Source organism: Bos grunniens, chromosome 18 (genome assembly GCF_055505025.1).
Source record: "Bos grunniens cultivar Pamir isolate PY7600 chromosome 18, Bosgru_T2T1.0, whole genome shotgun sequence".
Classification (NCBI taxonomy): Eukaryota; Metazoa; Chordata; class Mammalia; order Artiodactyla; family Bovidae; genus Bos; species Bos grunniens.
The window spans coordinates 53,775,209-53,799,263 of NC_141182.1; the positions used below are offsets into that span (position 1 = coordinate 53,775,209).

At 51.5% G+C, this 24,055-nt stretch overlaps 2 protein-coding genes across 6 annotated transcripts; one reads left to right on the plus strand and one right to left on the minus strand.

The window, feature by feature from the left end:
- The first annotated feature begins 539 nt into the window (after window positions 1–539).
- Window positions 540–22,514, plus strand: CCDC61 (coiled-coil domain containing 61). Of its 5 annotated transcripts, XR_015146201.1 has the most exons (15): window positions 540–573; window positions 8,611–8,769; window positions 9,019–9,101; window positions 11,935–12,092; window positions 12,666–12,827; window positions 17,265–17,475; window positions 17,554–17,636; window positions 18,326–18,495; window positions 18,612–18,687; window positions 18,988–19,124; window positions 19,199–19,277; window positions 19,453–19,507; window positions 20,231–20,309; window positions 20,424–20,691; window positions 21,832–22,514. XR_015146201.1 is itself a non-coding variant. In XM_086353237.1 (14 exons), the coding sequence occupies exons 2-14, from the start codon at window positions 8,622–8,624 to the stop codon at window positions 20,519–20,521; spliced, it is 1,539 nt and encodes a 512-aa protein (XP_086209363.1). In that variant the 5' UTR covers window positions 540–573; window positions 8,611–8,621; the 3' UTR covers window positions 20,522–20,730. The 5 variants fall into 5 exon arrangements, 4 of the variants coding, with proteins under 4 accessions (XP_086209363.1, XP_086209365.1, XP_086209366.1 ...); XM_086353237.1 differs by lacking the exon at window positions 21,832–22,514 and having other exon boundaries at window positions 20,424–20,730; XM_086353239.1 differs by lacking the exon at window positions 21,832–22,514 and having other exon boundaries at window positions 20,234–20,309; window positions 20,424–20,730.
- PGLYRP1 (peptidoglycan recognition protein 1) lies at window positions 21,287–23,625 on the minus strand. The gene is made up of 3 exons (XM_086353242.1): window positions 23,089–23,625; window positions 22,242–22,363; window positions 21,287–21,556 (listed from the first exon to the last, which is right to left on the minus strand). Exons 1-3 carry the CDS (start codon window positions 23,355–23,357, stop codon window positions 21,375–21,377), a joined length of 573 nt encoding a protein of 190 aa, XP_086209368.1. The 5' UTR covers window positions 23,358–23,625; the 3' UTR covers window positions 21,287–21,374.
- Window positions 23,626–24,055: the final 430 nt, after the last annotated feature.

Here is a 24,055-nt window from a genome sequence, read left to right on the forward strand (position 1 = left end):
GTGACAAGATGGGAATTATAATAGCTCCCACAGTGCAGGGTTTTTGCTAATTTTAAATAATCCAAGGCCTGCAAACTGCTAAGTGCAGGCTTGGAACACACCGACCGACGATAAATCTCAACCAGTCTTCACGCTAAGAACATTTCCTTAGCGTCTTAACCCGGGGCGAAGACCTCGCTCTGCGCATGTGCGTCGGACACTTTCCCGTCCCGCCCCCGTCCCTCCATATGGGCGTGGTCTCCTCTGCCGCAGGGGGTTGTGGGCGGAGTCAAAGAGCTACTTCCGGGATTTCCTCCCTCTCCGAGGTGCAACCTTCTTTCTATGATTGGCAGTAGTTTCCAGCCAATAGTGATTGGAGAGGAAACTGACGCTCCGACACATTTCGGAACTTCTCTTCCGAGTTGACCAATTGCAAGCTCTGAAGGGGACTAAAGTGACGGGCGTCTGTTTTGACTAATGAGAACTTGGCTGCGAGTAAGCCAGAACCAATCATCAGCGAGAAGGCCGGATCCTGGGGCGGGGTTGGAGCTTCGGCAGTTGAACCGCTCGCGAGGAGGGGCGTCCCTGGAGAAGGTGAGAGACGGCTAGGGTTGCGGGTGCGTGGGTCAGAGTAGCGATCCTGGGGGCGAGGGGGTGGTCTCGGGGGAGAATGGGCTGAGCAGGCATCTGACCTAGTAGTGTGAGGATCGGGAGGGGTTGCCTTTAACACGGGTAGGCGCTTTCGTGAGAGGTTGTGAGACAGAGGGTAGTATGTGAGTCGGGGGCTGCTTTCTGTTTCGCATGAGGCTCTTGAACGGGGAAAGTGTGTAAAGTAGGATACAGCAGATGGTGAAACGTAGAAATGCCCTTGTAGGACAGACTTGCAATTTATTGGGAGGTTTTAAGACAGAGGATTATTACAGCGCGATGTGGAGTGGTGGAGGTCCCTGCCATCTGTTAACAAGCTTTGATTTGGGTGGAGGGCAGATGAAGAACAATATTGTGGGAAGGAATGTGTGAAGACTCCAGGGATGAGAGTGTGTTTTGACGACTTGTGAAGGCTTTTGATACACGTAACGTTTACTGAGGGCTGTGTGACAGGCACCTACCAAATGTTGCATGTGAATTAACTCAGACTTCTTAATAATGCCACGGGTGGTTAAGAGTGTGGGCTCTGGCATTGGGTTGCTTTAGTTTGAACGTTGGCCCTGCCACTGGGTGAATTGTTTAACCCTCTGTGCCTCAGCTTCATCACCAGAAGAATGACCTCTCTTCTCTGGCTATACCATTCACCTGGTGGACTCACCCAGCCTCTTGGTTTCATATACTCTTTATGTAATGATGTTTCTAAGTGTGTATCTCCATTTGGAGTCTCTACCCTGAACTCAAGGCTCATATGTGCAGTGGCTGGCTGTTCTCTACTTGGAAGTCCAGCTGACACACAGACTTCAAAAACGTGTCCCAAACTAAACTTGGAGTTTTCCCCTTCAGCCTCCAAACCTAGTTGATGACAGTTCCATCCTTCCAGGTACTCAGGACAGAAACCTTGGAGTCGGCCTTCACTCCTTCCTGTTCTCTCACCCACGTACTGTCCATCAGTCAGCAAATCTCATGATCAACCTTCAGAACACATGGGACTTCCCTAGTGGTTCAATGTTAAGACTCTGCGCTTCCAATGTAGTGGGTGCCGGTTCGATCCCTGGTTAGGAAACTAAAATCCCACATGTCGCACAGCATAGCTTAAAAAAAAGAAAAACACCACATCCAGAATCCAGTCATATCCCACCACCTTCTTTGCTACATTTGGCCTAAGCCATCACCTGTTCTTACCTGGTCTGCTGCAGTGGCCTTCTCACTGACTTCCCTGCCTCTACCCTTGACCCCATGGTCAAGTTAGTTCAAAAGTTAGATCAAAAAAAAAAAAAAAAAAAAGTCAGATCATGTTGCTCTGCTGTTCATAACCCCCCCATGGCTCCCATCTCATGCAGTAGAAGTCTTTGCCAAGCCTACGAGGCCCCACCTGATCCAGCTCCCCCTCTTCCATGCTCTCAAATCCCACCAATCCCACTTGTTCATCCTGCTTCAGTTGCCCCAACCCGTTTGCTGTCCATCAAACAGCAATAAAATCTCCACTTGGGAAATGTACTTGCTGTCCCCTCTGTCTGCAATGAATTCCCCCAGGCTCTCACTGACAACCCAAAACCAAAATAGCTCCTGTCACCCTCTGGCTTTATTTTTTTTCATAACACTCACCACTACTTGACGTAGATTAGTGTTTGTTTATATCCACTGGGCTACTTCGACGTCCCTCATTAGAGTGTGGGCTCCAAGTGGATCTAGAACTCAGCAACTGGAAACGTGCATAGTACTTAAAGGTATTGCTGCTGCTGCTGCCAAGTTGCTTCAGTCGTGTCTGACTGTGCGACCCCATAGACAGCAGCCCACGAGGCTCCCATCCCTGGGATTCTCCAGGCAAGAATACTGGAGTGGGTTGCCATTTCCTTCTCCAATGCATGAAAGTGAAAAGTGAAAGTGAAGTCGCTCAGTCGTGCCCGACTCTTAGCAACCCCATGGACTTGAGCCTACCAGGCTCCGTCCATGGGATTTTCCAGGCAAGAGTACTGGAGTAGGGTGCCATTGCCTTCTCCACTTAAAGGTGTTATTTGTACTGTTTCACCATTACATTTCTTGAGAGGTCTCCCTGTGATATAGGGCAGGACTGTTAAGCTTTGGGAGGGTGTTGGGTTGTGTGTTGGGGTCTAGATGGGGTCATAAACTGAGCAGAATGTGGTGGCCAGTAGCAGAAGATCTCAGCTCTAGTTTGTGCTGGGGAAGCTTGTGGGAAATGAAGATTCCGGGGCCCACCTCCAGAGATTCTGCCTCTAGCTTTGGGACCACGCCCAGAACACTGCCTTGTCACCAACTCCCATGTTGAAGCTGAAGGTCTGCATTCCTTACTTTGAGAAACAGGTCAGTTCAGAGCTCGGGGTGGAACTCTTCATCAGTCAACTCCCCTTTGTTGTTGGCCTGGTGCTGGCCGGTGTTGGGAACCCTGAAGTGATTGAGGCAGTCCTTACCCAGCTTGGGAGTCAGGGAGGGCTTCCTGCAGCAGGGGGGACACTGGAGCTGAGACCTGGAAGATGACAGAGGAGTGAGCTGAGAGGAGAAGACCTTGCTTGTATCTCCAGTGCCCTGAACCCTGTCTCCTGGTATCGAGCATGAATTCACAAGCAGCTGCTGATCTGTGCCAGGCCCGGGGAGCTGAAGATACAAGAATGGTCAAAATGGCTGTGCCTTCATGGGCATCTGGCTTGCCAACTTATCATCAGCTAGTTGTACAGATGGTAATAGCTGACCAAGTGCCAGGCACTATTTGAAGCATCTTATATATACTGACTAATTCAGTTCCCACAATAATCCTATGTGAGGCGGGAGTTCTTATAATCCCTGCTTCACCAATGGAGAGAGGTTGGGAGAGGCTAAATGACTTGCCTGGGGTCACACTGCGGGTTAGGATCTGAACCCTGGAGTGCTTAAGGTGTGAGGCCCCATTTGGATTTGTTCTGGGAGGGAAAGGAGCAGAGGGTTAGGGGAGGAACTGGAAGGTGGTAGTCAGGGAAGGGCCGCTGAGGAATGAGTAGAGGGTGAATGTGCCAGTCCCTCACTGCAGGATTCCAGGCAAGTCTCAGTTTCATCTACAAAATGGGGGATGGTTACAGTACCTACCAGAGAGTGGAACTAATGGTGAATCATTGGTTGTTAAGTGGGCATGGTGTTTATCTAAGGCAAAACACATTTGAAGGATGGCAGGGGAGGGAGAGTCTGATACCCCAGGGGGTGGTGATGGGCTTCAGTGTGCACTATGGAGGTCTGGATGGTGGAGTGTCTTAAAGGGTTTTGGGGTCTACATTCCAAGGGGATAGTGTGGAAGACCTTGGTCTGTATTTTGGAGTGCAGGGCTAAGGGAGAGGGGGCTCTGTTCAGCCCTAATTCAACCATGTGATGGCTGGGGTGGGGGGGGGCAGGGGCCATGAGCTTGGAATGGGGCTAGGAGGAGTTACTTAGGCCAGGCCGTGTGTGTGTGTGTGTGTGTGTGCGTGCGCACGCACACACATGTGCACATGTGCATGCATGTGCGCACTAGGTCATGACTGGCTGGACTGTTTGGGGGTGGCAGATAGTGGGGAAACAACCATCAAGGGTGGGGACTGCCAGGGGCGGGGATTTACTCATATCTGGTGTGGGAGGTGGTGATTTGGATTTGTTTTGGGGGAGCCCAGCGTAAGGATTGTCAGCTCTGGTCGGTCCTGTGAAATCTGAAATATCCAGGGAGCACAGTTTGGGAAGAGGAGCTGGGGTGGTAATGCAACATTGAAAATGCACAGGTGGGTCACTTTAGCGAAAGATGGGAGGGCTGGGAGTTGGAAAATGAGTGTGTGTGTGTATGCGCGCGTGCACTCATGCACTAAAACCATGATGTCATGAGGCCAGAGAAATGGGGTTAGGTGTGTGGCCCAGAGTGGGGCGCTGGAGAGTCCACACTTAGTGCACGAAGTGGAGGTTCTGACGTCACGGGTTGACGGGGGTGGGGTGGGGGGGCGGCGCTTCAAAGGCAAGGCATCCCCGCTGGGTTGGGGAGGGGGGACGTGTCAGAAAGCTGAGGTGGAGAGAAGCTAGGAGAGACCTGGTACTGGAACAAAACCAGCAACCAGGATGGGCCACTGGTTGGCGGTCACAGAGCACGGATGGGGGATGCAGGTAGAAGGACAGTGGGGGTGGGGTCGGGCGTGAAGGAGGGAGGAGGGGCTCAGGGTCTGGAGGATCGCAGGGTCCGGGCGTGGTGATCAAGGGAAGAGAAATGGAAAATGTGGGGGGCGGGCGAGAGAGGGAGTATACATAGAATTTGAGAGGGGACGGAATCCAGATGAAATACAAGGGTTATGGAATACAGGCTGAAAAATGGGGTGTGTGTGGAGTAGAACCTTGGGCTGATATGCGGATAGAATCCAGGCGGAACAGCGTAGGGGGCACAAAATTCAAATAGAATGTAGGGGGAGCCCCAGTAGAACATGGGGGACTTGGAGAGGGGGTAGTGGCCAGAATATAGGGAATGAGTGTTGGGGAGCTGGTGTCAGGAGGGGGAGAGTCGAACTGTGGGGATGGCGAGTGTGGAGATTATTCTGTCTAGAAGAGGGAATGGAGGGAGGGGAGCGGGTAAAGTTTGTGCAGGTGAAGGAGGCAGGTGTAAGGAGAGGATTGAATTCGGGCAAAATATTCAGGGGCTTAATATCTGGGGACTGAGGTGGGCGGGTTTGTCATCAGGACAATTGGATGAGAAAATCCCTGTTAGCAACTGAAGGGCTATGAATGGGGGGCTTTTGTGCGGGAGTGGGTAAGGAGGAGGGCGGGGCCGGGTTAGCAGCCGGGATGGGGTGGGGCAGGCCCTCTTCCTCCTCCGTCTCCCGGATCGGGTACCACGAGTACCTTGGTGAATTAGGGGCGGTTAGGCTGCGTGGTTCAGCAGGTGTTCCGCAGCTGTTTTTGACTCCTTGGTAACCTGGATGGCGCGGCCGCTGATTGGCTTGAGGCGTGGGAGGGGCAGAGTGGGTGGGCGGGGTTTAGAACACCCGGTGGGGCGGGGCCAGCGCTGCCTGGCACCCGTATTGAGGGCCGGGGACTGAGGGATATGTTGAAATGTGTAGCTGTTTGTTTGCCAGTAGGTCAGGAATTATTAACCCCCATTTCTGAAACTCCGGAGAATGAAAGTACAGTTGTGAGAGTGTGAATTTTCCGAGGCAAAGTGGTCTCCAGATTTCATCAGCACCTCCAAAGCACCAGAGACGCCTTCCCCAAATAAAGTTAAGAGCCTGGACCTAGGGTCAGAGAAGCCTCTCAAGATGTCTGGGGCTCAGGCAATTGTCTTTGGGCCTTTGAGAAAGGGGATCTGTGGATGGGCTTCAAGAGTGGTATTCTGGGAGGCCCTGAAATTACTTGGCAAAGGTTTTTGGATCTATTCATTTATCTGGGGAGACTTAAGAGATCTCATTAGATTTGCAAAGACTCTAGGACTCTAAAAAGATTAAAAATCACTGACCTAAGAGATTCAGGGCTCATTTTTTTTTTTTAATAGTGGCACTTAATTTTATTTATTTATTTTTTGGCTCCACTCTGCCTGGCTTGCAGGATCTTAGTTCCCCAACCAGGGATTGAACTCAGGCCCTCTGCAGTGAAAGCAAGGAGTCCTAACCACTGGACAAACAGTGAATTCCCAGGGCTCGTCTTTTTCTCAAAATATTAGATTTTCTAATATCAGACTTCAGGAAGGACTAAACTGGGGAAAGTGTGAGGACTAAAGAGACTAAAGAGAAGGAAGGACTAAAGAGAAGGAAGTTAAGCACAGGAGGGGTCCCTGTGATCTGAGTGGGGGACAGCTGTTGGTGGCTCTGTCTTTGGAGCACCTCTGGGACTCTGGACAGAGCTCTTTTTCTCACGGAGCCACAGTTTCCCCATCTGTACACTGGGGAGAGAATGGGCTTGCCTTGTCTTTCTAGTCCCTTTCAAGCTCAGAAACAGCCACAAAGTAGTAATAACAAGAATAATGACGGTCAGGTGTGGGGATGAAATAGATGAAGAGGATTAAGAGGTACAAACCTCCAGTTAGAAAGCAAGCCACATCATATAGTCAATAATATTGAAGTAACTTTGTACAGGGACAGATGTTTCCTCGACTTATTGTGGTGATCATTCCATCATGTGTGCAGATGTCAAGTCACCATGTAGTACACCTGAAACTCACATAATGTCCATCAATTACATTTCAGTAAAAAATGATGATGATGCCAATCCGTATTGAATGCTTGGTGTGTGTCACACGTGGCTCAATTTTGCTGAGGATTTTTACATGGTTAATTCATTTAATCTTTACGCCAGTCCAGGGAGATGAATGCTGTTATCCTCCTATGGGCTTACAAAGGCCTGCAGGAACATCATCTGGCCCGTTACATCTCTGATCTCCTCACTTTCCCCTCTCCCTCCCTCACGCTGACCTTACTGTTTTCAGAACAAACTAGGAACATCCCACCTTGGAGCCTTTGCCTGGCTGTTCCCTCTACATGGAGCTTATTCCCCAGATATTCACCCATCTCCTCTCTTCCATCCAGGCCTCTGCTCAGTGGGGAGGGGGTGGCCCTTCCTTGGCCCCCTTAGCTAAAAAGAGCAACCGCCACCCACTAGCATCCTCTTTCTCCTCTTCTTGACATTTTTATGTCTCTATTGCCGCCTTCTTGAGGGTAGGGATAGAATCTGGTTTCTCATCATATCCCCAGCACCCAGGATAGCATGTGCTTTATTTTTTTATTTTTAAACTGGAGTACAATTGCTTTACAATGTTGTGTTAGTTTCTGCTGTACAATGTGAATCAGCTATAAATGTACATATATCCCCCTCATCTTGCGCCTCCCTCCCACCCACCCTCCACCCCACCCCTCTAGGTCAACACGGAGCACCAAGCTGAGCTCCCCATGCTATATCTATTTCACGAGTTAGAGTGTATATATATCAGTGCTACTGTCTCAATTCGTCCCACTCCCTCCTTCCCCCTGCCTGTGTCCTTAAGACCATTTCCTAAATCTGCATCTGTATTCCTGCCTTGCAGGTAAGTTCCATTCTGTACCAAATGGTTCCCAATCCTTACCATTTTTCTAGATGCCATATATATGTGTTAATATACAATATTTGTTTTTCTCTTTCCGACTTACTTCACTCTGTATGGCAGGGCATGTGCTTTAAAGGTAAGGAATCTGTCTCCAGGAGAGGTTAAGTTTCTCGCCCACGTACATGCCCAGAGCTGAACCTGGTTATGAACTCAGGCAGCCCGGGGCTGGCATTCTGAATGACTCCCTAGAACTCAGGCTGAGGATGGCGGCCTGACCCCCTCCTCCAGCTTCTCTAGCACTAACAGTGAGTAGTAGTCATGTTGGCTAAGAGAAAGTACTTATACTTGCAATGGACTAATGAAGAAGATCAATGATTACTTCAGTTTAAATGCTTCAGGTGTCTCATGGAGAATCTGTTAGCCATGCACTGGCTCTTCTCTAGACTTGGGGCACTCTCCTTAGGGGTAGCCACATGGTTTGTTCCCTCACCTCCTTCAGTTCTCTGCCCAAATGTCACCTCCACAGAAGGCCTGCCCTTGACCCCCTATTTAAAATCCCTGTCCAGCCTGATCTCAATGCTCCATCTTTCTTTCCAGCTTGACTTTTCTTCACAAACGTTTGAATAAATGAATAAGTAATAAATATATAATGCATATAGGGATTAATAAATTAATAATAGTATTAATCATGATTCTCTTATTGGAAATCATATATTCTATTAATCAGCATATATTAGGCATAATAACGTGCAGAACACAGTTCCCAGGGCCTTTACGTGTATTGTTCAGTTTAATCCTCATGACAGCTCTATGAGGTAGGTGCTGTTCTGTACCCATATTCCAGATGAGGAAACTGAAGCACAGAGAGGCAGAGTCTCTTCCTAAGGTGGTGCATGGTGGGACCAGGATTCTGGCCTTCCAGCTCCTGAGCCTGGGCTCTCAGCCCCTCTGGGTCTCTGTCTCATCCACCTCTCCAGCGACTCTGGCCATGGACCAGCCTGCTGGCCTGCAGGTGGACTACGTCTTCCGGGGTGTGGAGCATGCTGTGCGGGTGATGGTGTCTGGGCAGGTGCTAGAGCTGGAGGTGGAGGACCGGATGACGGCCGACCAGTGGCGGGGCGAGTTCGATGCTAACTGTGAGTGTGCCTGCCTGGGTGGGCTCGCCTGTCCTTCCCCAGAATCAGTGTCTCCCAGAAGATGAGGCCAGTCTGGATCCTGCTCACCTGCCCCTTCTACCTGACCAGAGCTCTCTAAGGGGGAGTGTGTGTAGGACTCATCCCTCGGGCCAGAGGCACTGGTGCTGGGGAAAGGTAGAAAGCTTGGGTGCATTGCCCTTGGGCTGGGCACGTGGTTGGAGCTCAGGAAGGACTTTTCTCTCTACCTAGTCATCGAAGATTTGACTCACAAGACAGGGAACTTCAAACAGTTCAGCATCTTCTGTAACATGCTGGAGTCGGCCCTCACCCAGGTAGGGGCCAGGGTTGGGGGAGGTTTTTGTCCTCTGGGTCCCTGGGAGGGTAGATGCCCGTCTGATGTATGCAAGACCTTCTACTTCTCTTTCATTGAGGAAATAGGGCTGTCTTTTCTTCTTTCCCAAATGTACATGGCGTATTCTCATTGTAATTGTGATGACAGTGGTTCTCATGGAGAAAATTCAAGTCACAGAGAAATGTAAAGAAGAAAGTAAAAATCACTGCATTCCTCATGTTCACTTCTGGTAATATTTTGTTAGTATTTTGATGAAAATCACTCCAGCCATCTCTCCATTTCTCTATTCACTTGTGAACATGTGTGGTGTGTATATTTGCAGATCTCTAATTTTACAGAGTTGATAAATTTCCCAAGGTATTCTGTAACCTTTAAAAAAGATCCAACAGTATTTCATAAAAAATTTAGTCATATCAGTGGATGTAGCTAATCATTTCATCTACTGGGAATCTGTTGTGTGCCAGGCACTGGAAATACAACACTGAACAAAAGAGACAAAATCTGCCCTCACGAACCTGACATTCAGTGCTCCCACTAGACAGACAGTTGAAAAAAAAATATATGTCAAGTAGTTGAAAGTATTAATATGAAAAAAAGAAGCAGGTTGGAACGTAGATACTATTCAGACATCGTTTGAAAACTATGAACTGCATTATTTCTCTGATTATGGATAAAATTACACTCATAAAATTGTGATGATATTAATGTGTGTGACTTAGAAAGTGAGAGTCTTAATTCCCTTTCTATCCCCCACCTTAGACTGTTAACATTTTGGTGTCTATAAGCAGTATAGCATAATGGCCAAGATTAATGGATGCTAAAAGTCAGACTCATCACTACCGCTTACTACTTGGGTGCCCGGGGCCAATTACTTCCCCTCCGTGTCTTAGTTTCCCTATCTGTAATGTGGGGGTGATAGTCCCCTTTTCAGAGGGTTATGCAGGTTAAATGAGTTATATGTAAAAAGCTTAGAATAGTGCCTGACTCACAATAAGCACTAAACAGATGTTGTCTGTTTTTATTATTATTGTAACTTTTGAGTTTGTCATCCTTGTTAGTGGTTGCTTAGCATTCAAGTGTACCCATGCATCATGATTTATTTAACCCAGAGGTTCTCAAACTTTTTGGTCTTAGGACCCTTTTATATGCTTAAAAATTACCGAGGATACCAAAGAGCTTTTGTTTATGCCTGTTTCATCTAGCAGTATTTGTTTGCCATGTCATAAATTAAAACTGAGAAAAATATAAAGATATTTATGAACTCATTTAAAAATAACAATAACAAACCTGTTATTGACCTAAGTAATATTTTTATGAATAGTAGTCTCAAAACCAAAATTATTTAGAAAGAAATGTAGTTTTTTTAAAAAAACATTATTGAAATCTCTTTAATATCTGGGTTAATAGATAACTGCTAGGTTATCATGTGCTTCTTCAGTCTGTTGTGATGTGTCCTGGTTGACATACATGCAGAAAAAAAAAAAAAATCCTCAGGAGGCTATGTAGCTGGCAAAGGTAGTCCTTTAATAGTTTTTTCGGATAATTCTGCTCACACATTAAAATTGGATACATGGTAGTTTCTGAAAGGTTTCTTGCAATGTGGAATCTGAGACCATATCAATGAATTTTTCCTATGCTGTCATATTAAAATCTATTGGCATATCTTGTACTTTGCAAGTATCTTTTACCTATTTTGTAACATCATGGGTTTGTAATATCACTTGTAACATCAGGAGTTGGTCATTTGGGAAATATTGCTTCATGGAATTGTGCAGCTCTTTCAGAGGTTGCCACATTTCATTATACAGTATCAGGAAGTCACATTTGTTAATATCCTCACTGATCTGGCCAGGAAAATCTTTCAACATTGAGAAACTGTCAAGCCCGCAGTGGCAGGCCCAAGTTTTCTAAAATTTGAATTTTCACTTTAAAGGTTGAATTTTATCGTTGCCAACAAATACTGTTAGCTGTTTTTCTTCAAGTGACAGGCTCACTTTGTTCATTTTTGAGAAAATGCTTGCCAAACATCAAAGACTAAATAACCATGGTTTTGTCTGTCAGTACCTTTTCAAGTAAAAATAGTGTTCCATGAAAAAGTGGCTAATTTAGCTCCAAATTCAGCCCCACAAGTGCTTTTCTTAGAAAGTGTCATACTTGGATATGCAGCCAAATGTGGACTTTCTGTTTTGTCACACAGAGTAGTAAACATCTGTGTGCTCAAGGGTCAAGATTCAAAAAAATTATTAAGTTTTGCAGGTTCATCAGGGACATTCGTAGGTTTCATTTTGTTTTTATTTATCTATTTCTTTGTGTGTTTCTCCCTGCCTCCCCTCCCCCGTGGAGACTGTATGGCAGCCGTGGAATATATAGCAGTTGCTAGTACATTCGACGCCCCTGGCTTGAATTCTGCTAATGGGCACCAGCAGTTTTACCCACCATGACTTTTGTACCATCAGTGCGCATGTCAGCACAGAAAGAAAAGGCAGATGACATCTTAGTTATTATTCCGCAAGTTGTTTTGACTGCATGTACTCCCCTAAAAGGGTCTTGGGGACCCCCAGGGGTGCGCAGACAACACTTGGAAGTCACACCACTAAGCTGTCTCCTGTGGCTGAGAGTTGCTGTTCTTTCCAGTTTGTCCCTCTGATGATTTCCTGCACCAGAGGGCCATCTTGACCCACAGCCTACCACGGCTGGGTAGGCAAGCCCAGCTAGCCCAACAGATGATCAGGGCATGGCCTGGGCGTGTGGGTTGTGTGCTCTGGGTGTGGCCATGTTGAGTCTTTTGGCAACTCCTCCATTCTCTCCAACAGAGCAGTGAGTCGGTCACCCTTGACCTGCTGACCTACACAGATCTGGAGTCCCTGCGGAACCGAAAGATGGGGGGCCGCCCAGGCCCCTTGGCCTCGAGGTCTGCCCAGCTCAACTCCAAACGCTACCTGATCCTCATCTACTCTGTGGAGTTTGACAGGTGGGTACAAGGGTACCCACCAGGCTGGTAGCTGGTGGTCAGGTGGAAGAGGATGTGGCTAGGACTTAGGAACCGCTGGTACCCAAGGCAAGGTGGGGATGTTGCTTAAGCCTTGCCTTTGGAATCTTCAGTGTTGAGGTTTATGTTGTTTAGTATTGTGTTTGGCTGCAAGTATCAGGATAACCATTACCAGGGCCTTGAACAATAGTTTATCACATAACAAGATGTCTAGGTAGGTGGCTGCTACTCAACAGCTTCATTAGGGACTCAGCCTCCTTCTCTTTTTGTTTTTCTTTTGTCATCTTTGACGTATTGGCTTTTTGACCTCATCATTATCTCTTCATGGTCACAAAAGAGCTGCCGGACCTCCAGACATTGCATCTGTATCAAAGCAGAAGGAAATGGAACAGAACTGTGCTTGCTAATTGTATCTGCTGTTTTCATCAGGAAAACAAGTGTTCCCAGAAGACTCTCAACCAATTTCATGTAGTAGTGTTTGGCCAGAAATGGTCACCTGTCCTTTCCCAGGTGGATTCTTGGCCTCTGAGATGCCATGGTTCTAATCCTTCTCAGGATTCACTACCCGCTGCCCCTCCCGTACCAGGGCAAGCCGGACCCTGTGGTCCTGCAGGGCATCATTCGCTCACTAAAGGAGGAGCTGAGCCGCCTTCGAGGGCTGGATGGCCAGGACACTCGGGACGGCCGGGAAACTGAGATCTGGCACCTGCGGGAGCAGTGAGTCTTGAGGGTGGGTGGGCAGTGGGGGCTGGGGGAGGGGACACATCCCATCGTGCACTGCAGGACCCACTGCTTAGCAGTGTTGGAAAGATGGCCCTCCCTCATTCCCCAAATATTTATTCTGAGCCACTCCTTTGTGCCCGCCGTGTGTTAATGGTGCTGGGGACACAGCAATGACTGAGACAGTCCTGGTCCTATCCTGGGGCTCCCAGTCCAGTGGGGGAGACAATGTCTGCAGTCAGAGAAGATTCACCATGGATGAGGGAGTGCAGAGGGAGACCCGACCCTGCCTGGCGAGGGTGGGGTGTTCCAGACAAAGGGCAAGGCAGGTGCAAAGGCAGGGTGTGAGGCAGGGCTCTATTCAGTTGAATCCACCTTCCCCGAGTACCTCTTTTTTGCTGACCTTTCCCTAACCATGATGTAGTGCCAGCCCAGGGGGCAGAGACTTTGATCACATACCCACCTGAGTATATTGCAAATAGAGATGGGGTGAGACAGGAAAGGGAGCCTCTGCTTTGGGAGGCTGTAACAGGAACCTGATAGGTTCTTGGGGTGGGGAAGAGTGTTTTAGCAGAGGGAACAGCATGTGCAAAGGTGGGAATGTTTTGAAAACAAGGGGACTTAAAGAGTGAAGTGAGGAAAGCAAAGGCTCCTAGCATATTTACTGAGTGCCTGCTGTATGCTTGGGACTTGGTCTCCATCTGGTAGGGGTCCTACACATTCAGTTCAGTTCAGTTCAGTTGCTCAGTCATGTCCAGCGCTTTGCGACCCCATGAATTGCAGCACGCCAGGCTTCCCTGTCCATCACCAACTCCTGGAGTTCACTCAAACTCAGGTCCATCGAGTCGGTGATGCCATCCAGCCATCTCATCCTCTGTCGTCCCCTTCTCCTTCTGCCCCCAATCCCTCCCAGCATCAGAGTCTTTCCCAATGAGTCAGCTCTTCGCATGAGGTGGCCAAAGTATTGGAGCTTCAGCTTTAGCATCAGTCCTTCCAAAGAACACCCAGGACTGATCTCCTTTAGGATGGACTGGTTGGATCTCCTTGCAGTCCAAGGGACTCTCAAGAGTCTTCTCCAACACCACAGTTCAAAAGCATCAATTCTTCAGCGCTCAGCTTTCTTCACAGTCCAACTCTCACATCCATACATGATCACTGGAAAAACCATAGCCTTGACTAGATAGACCTTTGTTGGAAAAGTAATGTCTCTGCTTTTGAATATGCTATCTAGGTTGGTCATAACTTTCCTTCCAAGGAGTAAGCACCTTTTAATTTCATGGCTGCAGTCACCATCTGCAGTGATTTTGGAGCCCAGAAAAATAAAGTCTGACACTGTTTCCACTGTTGCCTCATCTATTTGCCATGAAGTTATGGGACCAGATGCCATGATCTTCGTTTTCTGAATGCTGAGCTTTAAGCCAACTTTTTCACTCTCCTCTTTCACTTTCATCAAGAGGCTTTTTAGTTCCTCTTCACTTTCTGCCTTAAGGGTGGTGTCATCTGCATATCTGAGGTTATTGATATTTCTCCCGGCAATCTTGATTCCAGCTTGTGCTTCTTCCAGGCCAGCGTTACCCATGATGTACTCTGCATATAAGTTAAATAAGCAGGGTGACAATATACAGCCTTGACGTACTCCTTTTCCTATTTGGTACACATTGGGGAGGGCTAATACTATTTTTAGTATTAATAATAATAGCAGTATCTAATGTTTATTGTGGAGAAGGCAGTGGCACCCCACTCTAGTACTCTTGCCTGGAAAATCTCATGGATGGAGGAGCCTGGTGGGCTGCAGTCCATGGGGTTGCTAAGAGTTGGACATGTCTGAGCAACTTCACTTTCACTTTTCACTTTTCACTTTCATGCATTGGAGAAGGCAATGGCAACCCACTCCAGTACTCTTGCCTGGAAAATCTCATGGAAAGAGGAGCCTGGTGGGCTGTAGTCCAAGGGGTCGCTAAGAGTCGGACACGACTGAAGCGACTTAGCAGCAGCAGCAGCAATGTTTATTGAGCACTTAACTGTGTGCCAGGAACTCTGTTCAGTGCCATATGATATAATTCATTTAATCCTCCCAGAGTAGGCACTACTATCATTTTATGGAGGAAAACTGAGGCCCAGAGAGGTTAGAGAATTTGTTCCATACACAGTAAAGTACTATGGCCAGGCTCGACCTTGTATCCAAGCAGTCAGCTCAAGCCCCTTTTCCTTCCTCAGCCACTGTGCGCCGGCGGCAGGACTGAGTGCTCAGGAAGGACCAGACCTCTCCCCTTTGAGCGGCGGGAGCTCTTTGGGCTGGAGAACCCTGTGATTCTTCCTCGTGTGTGCATGTGTTTCCCAGAATGGCCACAAGACGGCGCTCTCTGCTCTGAGAGCCATAGCCAGGCAATTCTTACCTTCCTCTTCCCAGCTTGAAGTTAGGGAGTTTGGAAAGAGGCCAAGATTCATTAATTCACTCATCTAACATTTAATGAGTTCCTACGGTGTGCCACGTACACTTCCCGGCCCTACTTGATGTTTATTGAGCCATCACTCAGTACTGTACACAGTCTAAGCACTCTTTATAGATTCCTACAACCTTATCAGTAGGTGTTATTATTATAATCCAACTTCACAGAGATGTGAAGTGAAACTGCCCCAGGTCACACAGCTTGTAGGAGCTGGAATAGAGTTGGGTACAGTCAGCCTGGCCACAAAACCCGGATCCCGACACCGGGTTTGACCGGAGAGCTGGAGGAAGGATACAGATAGAAAACAGATAATCACACTGATCAGTGATTGGTGTTGGGAAGGAAGTGTACAGAGATCCGGGGGGCAGAGACTAGAGGGACCTGACCTCACCCCTGGCTGGGGTTGGGGGCCAGGCAGGCTTCACTGGGGTCTTGATGTTTGGAGGATGAGTAGAGTCATTCCTGCCAGGAGGAGGAGAGATGGTTTAGGAGGAGGGAACTGCATTTGCAAAGAGCATCGTGGGAGAGGGAGGTGGGAGGAGAGGAGGGGAGAGGGGAAGTCAGCTGGAAGGGACCAGATGAAGAAGCTCCTTGGAGAGTGTAGGGGAGCCACAGATTTTTAGAAAACGTTTAATTAGGAAAAATTCCAAGCATGCACAGAACTAGTAGTATAACACACAGGTGCTTGTGCCCCAGCTTCAATGGTTATCTAACACATTTTGCCCATCTTCTATGATCTACACCCTTTCCTGTCCTCTGAGAAGCAAATCCCAGATATTGGATCTCCTCTGTAAACATTTCAATATGTATCTTTTAACATATAAGGTTATTTTTGATAAAAGCAACAAACATAAGCGGTATTATGACATCCAACAAAACTAACAAAAATACCTTAATGTCATCTGATACCCAGGGTGTGCAAATGTCTTTTTGTAATTTGCTTGTGTGAATAAGTATTCAGATATGGCCCCACATTACAGTTTGTTGTGTTTCTTAAGTCTCTTAATTTATTATAGCCCCCTTTACTTTTTCATGCTGCTGCTTTGTGGAAGAAGCCAGGTTATTTATACAGTTTCCCACATTCTGGATTTTTTCTCTTTTTTGCCACATGGCTTGTGGGATCTTAGTTCCCCAGCCAGGGATCCAACCCCTTCCCCTCTGCAGTGGAAGCAAGGGCAAAGTCTTAACCACTGGACCACCAGGGTTCTTGTTGATTTTATCACTGTGATTCATGTTCAGTTCAGTCGATCAGTCGTGTCCAACTCTTTGCGACCCCATGAATCACAGCACGCCAGGCCTCCCTGTCCATCACCAACTCCTAGAGTTCACTCAGACTCACGTCCATCGAGTCAGTGATGCCATCCAGCCGTCTCATCCTCTGTCGTCCCCTTCTTCTGCCCCCAATCCCTCCCAGCATCAGAGTCTTTCCCAATGAGTGAACTCTTCGCATGAGGTGGCCAAAGTATTGGAGTTTCAGCTTTAGCATCAGTCCTTCCAAAGAAATCCCAGGGCTGATCTCCTTCAGAATGGACTGGTTGGATCTCCTTGCAGTCCAAGGGACTCAAGAGTCTTCTCCAACACCACAGTTCAAAAGCATCAATTCTTCGGCGCTCAGCTTTCTTCACAGTCCAACTCTCACATCCATACATGACTACTGGAAAAACCATAGCCTTGACCAGACCTCTGTATTTCCCGTGAAGTGGTGGTTAAACCGATAGGCTAATGAGATGCAGGTTTCTGGGACGCCTTCCCCCGTGGTGCTGTGTATCTGCCTACAGTCAGGTGATGTTGGGACTGGTGGGTGTGGATGTTGAGCGCTGGATCCCTGTCTTAAAAAGGTCCTGTCAACCCAGCATCTCTTGATGGTTTTTATTTGCATTTCTCTAACGCAAGCGGAGCGTGCCCACCCGGGTGGAGGAGGGCAGAGTATGGAACCGTGCCCCTCACCCGGCCCCGGCATTCGCCTTCTACCTCCTTTTCCCAGGGTGTCGCGCTTGGTGTCTGAGAAGCGCGAGCTGGAGGCCCAGCTGGGCAGGTTGCGCGAGGAGGCGGTGACCGGGCGGGCGGCGCGCCAGGAGGTCGAGTCTCTGCGCGGGCTCGTGCGCGGCCTGGAGCTGGAGCTGCGGCAGGAGCGCGGCCTCGGGCACCGCGGGTCGGGCCATCGAAGCCAGGATTGCCGCCGCCTCGCCAAGGAGGTGAGGGGGCGGGGCGGCCGGCGGGGCCCGGACTTTGGCTTTAGTCTGGACCTCCACGCCCCTCTTCTCTCCCTGCAGCTCGAAGAGGTGAAGGCGTCGGAGCGGAGCCTGCGTGCGCGGCTGAAGGCGCTGAACACCGAGCTGGCCCTGTACAAGAGGGGGTGAGGGGCGCGCCCGGGGCGGGGCCTCGGCGCTGCGGACCCGCCTGCGGGTGGGCTACGGGGCGAGATGGGCGGGGCGGAGCCCACGTGACTGGGCGGGGCATGGGTGACGGGGCGGGGCCCAGAGAGGTTGGAGAGGACCGGTCGGGCCTGAGTGGGCGGGGATGGAGGGTGGGAGGGACCTAATGGACTGCCAGCGGCTTAGGAAAGGAGTCAGTAGTTGAAAACGATGGGCGGGGTCTGTAGAGAGATGGGCAGGCCTGAGGCGGCATTCGGGAGGCCGGCCTGGAGCTAGGGACCGAAGAGGGGCGGAGCCTGAAGGCTAGTTGAGTGAGAGGGCGTGGCTAAGCAGGTGGGGATCCGGGTTATGTTTGCTGGCATGTATTGGGGTGCGTGTTGAAAAATTGGGAATGATTTCCAGGGAGCTTGGGAGACCTCTGGGAGAAGGGTCTACTGAGAGGATGTGTTAGAATGTAGGGAACTGACAGATGGTTTTTTTTAGGGGGTTGGTTGGGGGGTTCTGAGCGGGTGAAGCCTGGGGAAAGAGGTCTGTGAGGACCGTGTGTAAGAAGTGAATGTTAGGAGTTGACGGTGGGGGGGTGGGGGTTGGGATAGAAGGTTCGGAGATGGTGCAGTCCGGGAAGAGTGTTGTCACCGGTGGGAAACTTACAGTGGGTTCGTGCTCCCAGGAGACGGACCCCGCCGGTGGTGCCGCCCTCGGCGCGGGAAGATCGGGCTTCCACGTCCCGGGAGCGCTCGACGTCGCGTGGCCGTGGCGCCGCCCGCTCCTCATCCCGGGAGAGCGGCCGCGGAGGCCGGGGTCGAGGCCGCCCTGCCCGCCCCTCGCCCTCGCCCACAGGTCCGTGATGGCCCTCCCTGCCCGTGGGAGGAGGTGTGTGGGACTAGAACTGTGGGGGCGTGATCCGGTGACCCCAGCCTCCTCTTCTCTCCATACCCACCCCCACCCGGTCCTAGGTGGTCGCGTGCCCCGTTTCGACCCAACAGCCTTTGTGAAGGCCAAGGAGAAGAAGCAGAGAGAGATCAAGATGAAGTTAGAGCATGTTTCCTCCTCACCTGCCCGTAGCCCTGCCCCTTTCCCTGCCGCTCTGAAGCGTGCCCTCATCCAGCCCCTTCTCCCATCTCCATCACCTGTCGCCTGCTCCTGCTTCCCGCCCGACCTTCTCCTCTCCTGATTGCCAGCCTCCCCTCTCCCCATGGCTTGTCCCTCACACCCCTTCCTGGTCTGTGTCTCCGCATTGTTTTCACCTATGTAGCTGTGACCCGCAGGGGCGCAGCTACGCCCTTCCCGGGACTGGGCACACAGGTGGACGTCTTATTTCTCGTTCCCCAGGCAGCAGCGGAACCGATTGGGCAGCGGAGGAAGCGGGGACGGCCCATCCGTCTCCTGGTCTCGCCAGACTCGGCCGCCGGCAGCGGTGACCGGTCGAGGAGACGCGGCTAACCGCTCCCGAAACCGCAGCTCCTCGGGTAACTGGGCTGGCGAGCGGGCTGGGCGGGATTGTGGCCCGTGCGGGAGGCTCACACTCTCCGTCTCCCCCTAGTGGACAGTTTCCGCAGCCGCTATTCGTCCGCCAGCTCCTGCAGCGAGTTAGAGGATTTCTCTGAGTCCCTCCCTAGAGGGTAAAACTTGGGCTGGGGGAAAGGACCGCCTCCGAACGGATGTCTGGGGAGATTCAAAACACTCTTTTGAGGGGAGATTGGGTGATGGAGGCTGGAGCCTTGAAACCGACGAAGAGTGCGAGATGGGAGGTGCCCCAGACTTTTCCCATTGGCCCTGATCACTCCCTCCTCTCAGCGTTCGCCGCCGGGGGAAGGCGCCCAGCCCCACCACGTGGAGTGGGTTCAATACGGTGAGTGTCTTTCCTCGGGCTTTGGAGAAGGCGGGGCAGCATTAAACCACCAGAAGCTCGCGCTCTTTTTCTCCCGTGATTCCATTCTAGTGGGTCGGGTTGTAAAGGGCGATTCGGAATTCCTCTGGAGGCAGTGTTTTGATACCTTTGGGTTGGAGGGGAGAATGACGGTGCGGTGGAGGGTGGTTGTTGTTTAGTCACTAAGTCGTGTCCAACTCTTTGCGACCCCATGGATTGTAGCCTGCCAGGCTCCTCTGCCCGTGGGATTTCGCAGGCAAGAATACTGGAGTGGGTTGCCATTCCCTTCTCCAAGGGGATCTTCCCGACTCAGGGAACGAACCCGCACCTCCTGCATTGGCCAGCAGGTTCTTTACCGCTGAGTCACAGGGGAAGCCCACCGGGAGAGCAGGGGATGCCGATTAGCAGCAAGGCTCTGGCCTCAAATTGCCAGGTCTTAAAACCTGCCTCCGCTTGCTATAACCTGTGTGATTCAGGGAGTTACTTAGCTTCTGTAGCTATCAATAGTTTCTATATCAGCTAAATGGGAATTGTAATAGTATTCACCTCAGAAGATTCTGGTGAAGATACAAGGAGCTTGTTTTGCATAAGTGCTCAGCAGATGTCACCCCTTATTTTTATGAGGTCCTTTGGTTCAGAATTTCTGGTGGGATTTGGGGGGTGCCGGAATAGAGGGTGCCTGACCCCCTTTCCCGCCATCCCCAGCAGCAGAAGTCCACCCCCCTTGAACGCGGTCGCCATCAGAGACGCCTGGCCAGTTCAGGGGGCTGGGTTCCCATCAAAGGTGAGCCTGGGACTCAACACCTCCCCCGCTCCTGCCCCAGAGCCCACTGGGATGGTACCGAGGGCAGGATTTTGGGCCCCTTACAGACCCCCACACCCACGCCTGCTCTCACAGAGTACAGCTCGGACCACCAGGCGGCTGACATGGCCGAAATAGATGCCCGCCTGAAGGCCTTGCAGGAATACATGAACCGACTGGACATGCGGTCGTGACCTCGGATGCTGACTGGACCTCCAACCCCACCCACCGCTGGATTCGGCGTGGGGGCGGGGCCGGTGCGTCCTGGCCCCGCCCCAGCCCCGCCCCTCCTGGTGCTCTTTGGGGGGTCTCAGGCGTGTGAGGCCCCACCCCCTCCCGCAGGCATGGCCTGCTGGGAGGGAGGGTAAGTGAGTTTTGTAAATAAACATATTTGCCTTTGGGATCCCTCAGTTTATGACTGAAGGGTTGGGGTGGAGTGGGGAGAAATGAAGATCTGGTGGCTGGGATGGCAGGGTGTGTAACTGGGACCTGTGTGTATTTCTGGCTGTGACTTGGGAGGCAGATGGGGCTACAGGCTCAGGAAAGACTCCCGCACTTTCTAAAGCGATGAAAGAGGGGGACCCGAGGGTTGGGAATGAGCAGCTCATCCCCACAGCGATCCGAGCAGAGATGCTGCACTGAATGTCTTTGGTGGTGAGGTAGAGAGGGGGTGTCTTGTAGCATGGCTCACTGTCCAGGAGGTGAGGACTCCTGAGCTGCTGGTGGTGACGTCTCAGCGGACTTGGTGCTGATTCCCGGCGCTCTGACCTGAGACCTCCGGGTTCTGAGCTGTGATGTTGCTTCCCAGCTGGGATCTCTGGGGTCTCGGTTCAGGGTCGGGACCTCTGGGTTCTGAGCACCAGCAAGGTCAGAGTGCTGGGAGGTTAGGGGTAGGGGCGGGGTGTGTGGCTGAGGTCTGTGGGAGGAAGAGAGAAGAGGCATATGGCAGGACACAGGAATACAGTTTAAGCTTCGCCTTTATTGGGGCAGGGGAAGGCGGTGGGGTTTCTGATGGGATGGGTGGGGTGTGAGAAGACGGACAGGCCCTCACACGCGGCGATAGTGCGGCCACTGCTGGATGATTTTATAGAGCTGGTCCCCTGGAGAGAGCGTCTGCTGCACATCGCGGTGTCCTTTGACCTCGTAGTTAGGAGTCAGGTATCCCCGAGCTGCGCCACAAGCCAGCAGACTCTGGGCTGCCCTGAGAGCAGAGGCCGGGGGCACCCGATCTGGGGGAGGAGAGGCAGGAGTTAGGCTGGGGCTTCCTCCAAGGGCCGAGGGAGTGTGGGCAATGCTGTGATTTTGCACTCCGAGCTGGCCCACTTGGGCCCAGAACCCGGCCTGCCACTGCTCTCTGTGCCTAAGTTTTCTCGTCTGTGAAAGGGGAGAATGACAGCACCTGCCCACAGGGCTGGGGGATAAGATGAGTGACTGTGTATAGAGCAAGCCCTCCACAAGTGTCGGCCTTCAAGATGATCATTTATTCACCCTCCTCTGCCCCCAGACCTTCCCATCCGATCCACAGCTGTAGCTGCCACTTATCAAGCACTTCTGGGGCTTCCCTGGTAGCTCAGACGGTAAAGAATCTACCCGCAATGCAGGAGACCCGGGTTCGATCCCTGGGTCGGGAAGATTCCCCTGGAGGAGGAAATGGCAATTCACTCCAAGCACTTCTCAGGTTAACCCTAACCCTCCAGTTCATGGACTGACCTAAGAACTTTTATAGAGATGAACTCATCTGAAACCGTGTAGTTGGAAATGGACTTTATCCAAAAGAGGAAACGAGGCTCAGAAACAGAATCACGCCTGAGGTCACAGAGGTTGTAGGTGGCAGAGCCTCCCAGCCAGGACGCAGCACGAAGTGCCATCCCCCAGAACCCATGTCAGCCCCCTCGCTGACGGCTGGACACTTACGCATGTAGTTGCCCATGAAGGAGATGCCGATGGCTATGGGGTTCCACGTGGGCCCAGAGTGAGCACCTAAGGTGTTCCAGCCCCGGCCCTCATACACGAGCCCATCTTCTCCGATCAGGAAACTGTGGGTGGGAAAATGATGGAGGGCTTCCTGAAGGAGGACTCCTCCCTCCTCTGCTCACCCCACCCCTGTCCCTGCCCCTGCCACTCACAATTTCCCCAACAACCCTCCTCCTTATCCCCTGATCTTCCACAATAAAAACAATGACCCTCGCCCTTGCTATTTGTCAAGCACAGCTCTAGTGCACCTTTTCGCATCCCTAACCCCATGAGTTGCCACTGCCCCCATCCGATAGCTACTCAGAGAGGTGGCAACACCTGCCCGAGGTCACACAGCCAGGCATCGTTCTAAGGAGTACTGGCTGGCTCAGCAATAGAGTGGCCCACGACCCGGTTGACTTTGCAGAGGAGGGAGATGACCCTGAAGCTGAGAGAGGGGACTGCCTGCCCCAGGGCTCAAGCAGCGGTAAATGGAGCTGGGACTGTAGCCCCAACCCCGGCTTCACCAGGCACTAGACTTTACCAAGCGAATCCAGTGCACAGGGCTTGTTCCTGTGCACCTGCAAAAGCTGTCCCTTCCTCTGGGGTCAGAGCCAGGACTGCAGCCCCTTCCCCTCCCCCTTGCACATCTGCACTGCCTGCACACGCCCAGCCCTAAGCTGCGACGCTGGGGGAGAAACAGACGCTGCAGGCGGCTCCAGAATTGGTGCCTGCGGTCTCCCGTCGCCCCGCGCGCTCCTCTCGCCTATATCCCCGGCTCCAGCCCCGGCCTCCCCTGTGCACTCACTTGTAGCCCACGTCGCACCAGCCCAGCTCCCGCATATGGTAGTGCTGCACGTTTTGGGCCTGCTTCTGGCACGAGGCCGGAGTGTTGCAGACGCTGCCCGCCGTGTGCGACACCACCACGTAGCGCACAGGCTGTCTTAGCCTCTGGCTGCACTTGGATGCCAGGGCCCCCCACTGTCCGCGGGACACGATGGGGCCGCAGTTTTGAGCCGCCCCGAGGCCCAGGAGGGCGAGGAGGACCCAGGCGAGCGGTGTGCAGCGGCGAGACATGGCAGGCAGGACAGGACACGCGGAGATGCCTAGGACGCGCGGCGGCCCTGGGCCTTTATCTACGGGGACTCGGTGGGGGCAGTGGGGTGGAGGGAGCCATGCGGGAAAGGTCTTGCCTCACAACCGAAGGGACTCCTCTTCCTACTCTGGCGGGGCCCCAACAGGATGTGGTATGGTCAGGTCTGGGCGGGGTAGGGAGAGGGGAGCCCGCTCATCCAGCTGGGAGTCGGGGGTGGGGAGAGGCACACAGGCCCCTGGGCGAAACCGTGGTTTCTGGAAGACCCAGTGTCTGGATCTCTGCCCTGCTTTGTCTCTGCCCTCGGTGAGCCATTGGACAACTCACCAGGAGCTTAAAACCAGGAGGAGAGAAAACCGGGAGGCCCTGAGGCCTCTTCTGCCTTCTTCCTGCAAGAAACTGAAGAAACACAGGCGCCCATTTTTGAAAGCACTTCTCCTGGGCCTAAGCCCGATATGGAAAGCCCATTTCACAGTTGAGTAAACTGAGGCCAGAAGCGGGCTGATCACTTTGCTGACACATGGAAGATAGGAGAGCCTGGTGGTCCAGAACCCCCATTCAGAGCCAGGCTGCCTGTGTTTAAATCTGGTGACATTCCAGTGTGTGAACTTGCGCAAGTGACTCTAACCTTTCTGTGACTCAGTTTTCCCCACCTGCAAAATGGGCCTGATCCTATAAAGTA

Bases quoted from the DNA above. Each gene is read 5' to 3' on its own strand.
- PGLYRP1 (XM_086353242.1), bottom strand. From the start codon at position 23,357: ATGTCTCGCCGCTGCACACCGCTCGCCTGGGTCCTCCTCGCCCTCCTG. The intron at 22,364-23,088 runs GTGAGTGCACAG...TCCCACCCACAG, and splicing joins TGGTGCGACGTGGGCTACAA to TTTCCTGATCGGAGAAGATG. The intron at 21,557-22,241 runs GTAAGTGTCCAG...CTCCTCCCCCAG, and splicing joins CTTCATGGGCAACTACATGC to ATCGGGTGCCCCCGGCCTCT.
- CCDC61 (XM_086353237.1), top strand. From the start codon at position 8,622: ATGGACCAGCCTGCTGGCCTGCAGGTGGACTACGTCTTCCGGGGTGTG. The intron at 17,476-17,553 runs GTGAGGGGGCGG...CTCTCCCTGCAG, and splicing joins GCCGCCGCCTCGCCAAGGAG to CTCGAAGAGGTGAAGGCGTC. The intron at 17,637-18,325 runs GTGAGGGGCGCG...TCGTGCTCCCAG, and splicing joins CTGGCCCTGTACAAGAGGGG to GAGACGGACCCCGCCGGTGG.